Genomic DNA, 6,802 nt, shown 5'->3' with positions numbered 1-6,802 from the left:
TGTGGTGCGGGTTGGGTTTTTATTTTATTCTATAGCCCTTTACCTTTGTCTCTATAGAACAGCGAAAATCGATTCTGGCAAGAACCTGTAGAGCCCGGGTTCAATAGCTCACACTGGAAAGAGTTTAATTTTCAAATCAGGCTAACTGTGTCTATGTCTGCTTGCATGCATGCACAAAAATTTACAGACGGGCGGGGTGGTGCTGTAGAAATTTTATTCCTAAAAGAAAATTACGGACAGTTGGGTTGCGCCAACCACGAAATAATGTGCAAGAGCAGCATACTCCTGCCTGCAAAATGTTGTCCACTGCAGCACTGTCGGTACGTGCTATTCTGTAGGGTTGTACGTAACCCTTTGCTTGGCTTCAGAGTACGTGCACACATTTCCTGTGATTGACTCTCCTTGTGCTTGTGGACTGCTCGATTGATTAAACTTTTTGAATGACTGGAATGGTTGAGTTCAGTAGCCATGCGTTATAAAGTGTGGTCCAAAACACTTACGTAGGTAAGTGCTTCTGTCAGCGAGCTTGTTGTTCAGGAAACTTGCCATGACAAATATCCCTTTTAGACATTTCTGACAATGATCCCGACTCAGTTCCCACATTTTTTTCGCTCATACACGCATGGGGTCATTCCCACAAGGCGTGGTGGCAGCGTCTTTTACAACATGCACTGTGCAGACAACACATTTAGTGCTTTGATTATAGTGAACCTTGGTATAGTAAGCAGTATCTCTTGGGCATGGTGTAATTAGCAAAGCGTTGGCTTCGCAACCTAGTGGATTCAGGTTCAACACCAGCCCTCATGGCGTTTTTTATTTTCTCTTGCTGAGAAGAGGCTTCATAAAGACAAAGATGAAATAAATGCTGGCAGGCTAGTAGAGCTTTCACACTAAAATGCACCAGCGAGCAATGAAACGGTATATGATAGGTGTAATGTTAAGGGTCAAGAATAGAGCGCAGTGGGTCAGGGAATAAACAAGTGTTAAGGACATATTAGCAGAATTTAAGAAGAAATGGGTGTGGGCGCAGCATGTTATGCGAAGGCAAAATAACCGTTGGTCATTAAGGGTAACAGAGTGGATCCCTAGAGAAGGCAAGCATGGCAGGGGGCGGCAGAAAGTTAGATGGGCCAATGAGATCAAGAAGTTTGCGGAGATAAACTGGTCGCAGTTAGCGCAATGGACCGCAATAACTGGAGATTAATGGGAGAGGCCTTTGCCCTGCAGTGGGTGTTGACAGGCTGGTGATGATGATGATGATAACCAAAATGGATAGCCAAATTAAGTTTGCTCACTTTTTGCTTGCCAGCTTTCTGTCGACCACATAGCTGCGCGACGAGCAAGTCACTACACACAGCTCCTGGGGCCAAATGGGAAGTGGGCCTGTCTGTAATGCACAGGCTCTGGGCTTGATTCCCGTTACTAATTCTGCTTGACCTGAATTGAGCATCGTGTCTAGCAAATGGATGTATTGCCACTCAAGTAAAGAAAGGGGCACGCTACTTGAGGTATTGCTCAACTTGGTTTGCAAAAAAGAAAATGAAGATGTGCAAATACTTTAAGTAAACTTGGATTATACACACACTGCTCAGCTTTTTGCTTGCTGACCTGAAATTACATACATTACACTCGTCCAACTAGACACCAATCTCCTGCAAGTAATGTTGATTAAATGAACAGGGAAAGTGTGCTTGTGGCAAGATGGGAATGCTTACCTATCTTTGGCCCCGGTGGGTCTGGGAAGACGTGATATGGAACAAGAGGAATGAGGTTTCTTTTCTTCCTGTCGTCGATTTGTAGGCGGAATGCACAGGCTTGGTCCTCATCGGCAGCTGATACAACAACAGCATCCCAGAAAGTGACACCAACCTCCTTAGGAACTTTTCCTGAAAAGTTAAAAGATTTTGTTAGTCACTGAAAGTGGAAAAGCCTTGCACATCACAATACAGCAAGAAAAAAACGCCAGGAACATGTGATCGATTCAGTGATGTCTTATGTTGGCCCTGTTGTGTCGTACATACCGAGTCGCATCAAAGACTATGAAGATCGAAAAGAACTTTTTCATGTTGGTGGGCATTACTCAACTTGCAATGTAAGGAAATGTGAGACAAGCTTGTAGCTAACTTGATTGATTGATTGTGGTGGTTTAACGCGCCGACACAACACAGGCGGTGAGGAGTGCCATAGTGGAGGGCTCCGGATTAATTTTGACCACCTGGGAATCTTTAACATGCGCCGAAATCTCGTACACACGGGCAGTTGTAGCTAACGCTAACGATAAAGAACAGTGGCTATAGCAATTTTCTCACGCAGCATAAGCTTGTAGCTAGCGCTTACTATAAAGAACAGAGGCTACAACACTTTTCTCACACAATGTGATCCATGTCAGTCCCCAGCAAAAAATTTACGTGTATCCCATACTGGCTTTCATGATAGCTGCCAAAATAGGCAGGTGTTCTCAACACAGTGTACGTATTAGATAATTAAAGGGCCACACGCCAAGGTTTCCGAAAAGCTCCTTCGTTTGCGAATGCCTAAGCAAACACAGCACACTTTTTCACCAACTAAATGGCGGCACCATTGTGCTGAAGTGGTGACTGTCAAGTCTCGATGCCGTTTATTGCAGGAACCAGAAAGAGTCCAGCCGCTGGCTGCGGCTAAAACATGGCGTCGGGTCAGCTGCGCGCTCTGGCGTGCCGGGACTTCGTCTTCGTCTTCTCCCACTCGTGGGCACGTGCACCGTAGCCCGGTGCATTGCGTACCATACATGGCGTGTACCCCTGCTAGTTGGAGTCTCTGTATCTTGCAGGACGACGTCTATTTCTTGGTGGATTTGTGCGCCGTTGCAATGCTGGCTGAGGACATGCTGCTTTGCCAGGCGATAGCTCTTCTCCAGAAGTGCTCCCCGTGGTTGTGCTATCTTCAGCATCAAGCCTCTCGTTTCTGGTCAGCTCTGCACTAGATGTGTCCAGGGCTAACGGCATCGGTAAAGAAGACGGCTGACCTGGGTACTCCATCCGCCTTTCGCGTAAATGGTTCAGGTGTCTGCGAACCGGTCCAGTAGACGTCTGGACTAGCCATGAGCGAAGGCCCTTCCTCTCGAGAAGCACGCCAGGAATCCACTGAGGCCCATTGCCGAAGATCCTTGTGAAAACTTGATGCTGTGGCTACCAATCCTTTTTCAAAGTTTTGGAGTGTTCTGGATGGAGGTTGGGCCTAGTAGGCACTAGCAGCTGCAGATTTGTCCGAAACTCCCGACCAAGCATCAGTTGTGCTGGGCTTTTCCCTGTTGACGAACTAACAGTGGAGTGTTGTTTAAAAAGAAACCTGGCCACGCAAAGGTTGAAGTCTGCACTCTTTTTCTCACGCCAGTGCCAGTTTAAGTTCACACACCATGCGTTCCACTTGGCCGTTAGTTGCCGGATGGTATGGAGCACTTGTGATTTTCCGAATTCCGTTCCTCTGACAAAAGGTGGTCATCTTGGCTGAAACAAACGCAGTACCGTTGTCAGTGACGAGCTTCTCCGGAATTCCAAAAGTAGCAAACAGTCGACGAAGCTCCAGAATGACCGTTGCCGAAGTAGCGTTTGGGACGCACTGCACTTCCAACCATTTGGTGTACACATCTGCGATGACCAAGAACATTCGGCCTTCGAGCGGTCCACCAAAGTCCAAATGTAGCGTCTGCCAAGGGCGCGATGGGTGTTCCCAAGTAGGCGAAGGAGTTCTAGTGTCTCGATGCCGTTTATTGCAGGAACCAGAAAGAGTCCAGCCGCTGGCTGTGGCTAAAACATGGCGTCGGGTTAGCTGCACGCTCTGGTGGGCCGGGGACGTCCGTCTTTGTCTTCTCCCATTCGTGGGCACGTGCACCCTAGCCCGGTACATAGCGTACCGATATGTAGCAGTGACATAACTAAATTTTAACTCTGTATTGTGGCAACTCATGGGTGAGATCGCCCTTCCCAAAGGTAAAATTTCGCATATACTTGTGGAGGTAGTGATCAGTACAAACTGAGCAACTGTGTTCAAAAACTGCTCCTTTTGACTATGAAACCACTTCCATAAGGAGCCAGAACACATCTTTTAAAAACAAGAATGTCTTAAATTATGCGCAATTAGCGTTTCTTGGCGGCACCACTCTAGGGCGAGGGTGCAGTCTTCAACAGGCTCGTTCCTTTTTTTAATTTGCCTCCGTTGGTGCGAGGGAGAATTGTGGGAGGAGCCATATCATGCATTTGAAGGGCTTTGATTGGAGTGGCGTCAACCAATGATATTGACAGGAATTCATTTGTCAGAAATGTCGCCCTCAGGTCCACATTGTCACAATCGTCACAATCCAGGAATACGAGTTTCTATGATGCGATTAAAATTCCAAGGACCAAACAAAATAGCAGGTAGGCGTGGCATTCGTTTCTAGCTCACGCATTTCACGCTATCCGCAAATTTTCGTATTCACGTACCTCTTCTAGATAATTGTAAATAATTATGTGGACAAATGGTAATTGGCTAACTTTGCGTTCATACCTCTGAGTGCTTCGTAGGTGTCTATGGACGCTTTCATAAAACAAGGCACTGAGCGATCCATATCGACATCTAGGCACACCCCATGAAACTGGCTTCAAAACAGAGATTGTCACTGGTAGAACAGCGTTCGAAATCAAAGCACCAGTTGGCACAGCTGCATACGACGCAAACAAGCGCCTCGTCGCTTCCACGATCTGCCAAAATACGACCCACCACACGACCACGAAACACATGTAACCCAACCAAACGGTCCAAACACAGAACAGGTTCAAACACAGAACAGGGAGGATTTTAGAGAAGCAAAGGTCTAGCTTTGCCTGTAGTGCCAGAAAAAGCGTAGTGGCGGCGTCGTGAACTACCGAGTTCGCCCGCTTGATGGCGCTGTAAACACGGCTTTGTAAACATGGCGGATGCTTTTTGCACAGGCCGCTTGAGCTCCTTAATAACATGGCTGCCCTCGCACGGCGGCCGCCGGCTCGCTGCTCCACGGCCGGACTCGACTCTCCTCCTCCCGCGCGCGAAAGGAGCGTCTAGTCCGGCCGTGGCTGCTCCTGCTGGTTCCTGGCTGGCACGCTGGCCGCGTGTTTACTTGCGCCGCGCTAGTGAAGTGATGTTACGCCAGGTGACCAGATGGCCTCGACTGGCACAGACCACAGTGAGCAGCAAGTGAGAACAAATCGTTTATTGACATCCGCAAGTTTACAGAGGCCACTACATCATTTCATTTCGATCGCTGCAATTGTACGTCGCTTTCGTGACAACATTTTTTTTTTTTGCCATAACAACTCGTTCACTTGCGCTAAGATTTCGAACGAAGGGCACAAATGAGGTATTGACTGGTTCAAACCGCACTGCAAGACATGTGGCCAATGTGGCGGCATCTAGGTTTCATTAAAAAAAAAACACATGGTAAAAAAAATCAAGTTATAAAGTAGCTTTATAATTTTGTAAAAAAATGCGTTCGAAATATTTAAAATAATAGTTTTTCAAAGTATTAAGCAGCAAAAACATGATTTTATTTCTTAATGGTGTTCATTGTATTCGCTAGATGGCGCAACGCGACAAACGGCAAAAGGAACACACACACGTGCAGAGAAGCCTGCCTTTCGGCACGCACTGGGCGGCGCTTGCCGGCTTCAAAGACACGTTGAGCCTGAGCTGCGCTGGGCCGCGAGGTGTGCGTTCGCTCTGAACATCAGCTGTCGTCGCTGTGATTGGTTCCGCTCGTGTTCTCTACTGTGATCTGTGAGGTGTGTCGGCGTTCTCTGGCAGTGAGTGCTCCTTTCGACGATGTTCTGGAACTGAGGATGCAGCGTAGGAGTATCCCGAGCTGAGAAAACGTGTATCTGTGTCGTGCCCACATAGCAACGCTCGAAAGACTGGTTTTCTAGATCGACTGTGAAATAGGTGAGTATCGTGCTACAAAGTTGAAGTTTGATTGTTCGTCTGCGCAAACTTCGGCGGTTACAGCTTGCCGACCGTATATCCAGCGGAGTGACGTAACCGTTATTAAGCGCGCATTTCTGTAGACCGATCTTTGTTGACAGGCCCGTTCAAGGCGTTCCGGTCGAGTGCTTGTTTTCGTTCAGGGGGGATAGCGCGCGCGCTTTGCTTGCCGACAATCATGGCCACTGTGTGGGGACTGTATTGGGGTCTTTTGGTTTATGTTAATATGTATAATGTATATGCGCTACGTTCATTCCGTTGTAAAATATCTGGGTAAAGGTTCTGCATGGCGTGTGCATTTAAAAATTCCTGTTCCTCGTATAACGATCAATTTCATTGCCGGCGTTATTTAATCCGCAGCGTTGTTTTGGAGAAAGAGCTCCACTCACTAAAAAGTGGAGCTGACCTCTTCAGCTTCCTCTCTCCCTCTTTACTCCTTGTTTGTTCTTTCTCTCCTTCTTCAAAAAGAAAATATGGGGAGGGTGGGGGGAGGAACTGAAGGTACTTTAATCACTAGTAATTGCTTAACTAAAGAATAGCAGTCGATGTGATTTTTTATTGAAGACTGCTTGTTATGCAGAGCGCTGTATCGCCGCTTATCGCATGCCAGTCAATTGTCATTCAGTGCACACGTAGAGCGCTGATATCCGATCAAGCGCACTGGCGCCTCGTAGAGAGGCCATGAAAACGAGTGCCGCTCGCTCGACCAGCATTCCCGAGCAGGGCCGGAGGGAATCCCTACCGCGCCACTCAGACAATAACAGGGGGTGTGAATAAAAGAGGTTTATTCGTGCACATCGGTGGAGGTAGAGGCCGATTTACCCCTACTCCG

The 6,802-nt window shown here is 47.6% G+C and overlaps 2 protein-coding genes across 4 annotated transcripts in view; one reads left to right on the top strand and one right to left on the bottom strand.

Annotated features, from left to right (window-relative positions):
* Nucleotides 1-4,773, bottom strand: part of LOC144174560 (fucose-1-phosphate guanylyltransferase-like) — a 32,200-nt gene extending 27,427 nt beyond the window's left edge. The window contains exons 1-2 of one of the 2 annotated variants that reach the window (XM_077703328.1): nt 4,525-4,773; nt 1,716-1,886 (exon numbers count right to left, since the gene is read on the bottom strand). In XM_077703328.1, coding sequence (XP_077559454.1) covers nt 1,716-1,886; nt 4,525-4,585 — 232 coding nt within the window. In that variant the 5' untranslated portion in view covers nt 4,586-4,773. The remainder of the gene's footprint in view (nt 1-1,715; nt 1,887-4,524) is intronic. The other variant, XM_077703329.1, reaches the window with a different exon arrangement.
* An 843-nt stretch (nt 4,774-5,616) lies between these two features.
* Nucleotides 5,617-6,802, top strand: part of LOC144174558 (putative polypeptide N-acetylgalactosaminyltransferase 10) — a 248,974-nt gene continuing 247,788 nt past the window's right edge. For both annotated transcript variants that reach the window (XM_077703327.1, XM_077703326.1), the window contains exon 1: nt 5,617-5,931. The gene's annotated coding sequence lies outside the window, so the exon portion shown is untranslated. The remainder of the gene's footprint in view (nt 5,932-6,802) is intronic.

The sequence above is a fragment of the Haemaphysalis longicornis genome, unplaced genomic scaffold (genome assembly GCF_048455015.1).
Source record: "Haemaphysalis longicornis isolate Haplotype H1 unplaced genomic scaffold, Haemaphysalis longicornis Haplotype H1 scaffold_3, whole genome shotgun sequence".
Lineage (NCBI taxonomy): Eukaryota > Metazoa > Arthropoda > Arachnida > Ixodida > Ixodidae > Haemaphysalis > Haemaphysalis longicornis.
The sequence above is the reverse complement of the archived record's forward strand: the minus strand, read 5'-3'. Positions and strand labels throughout refer to the sequence as shown.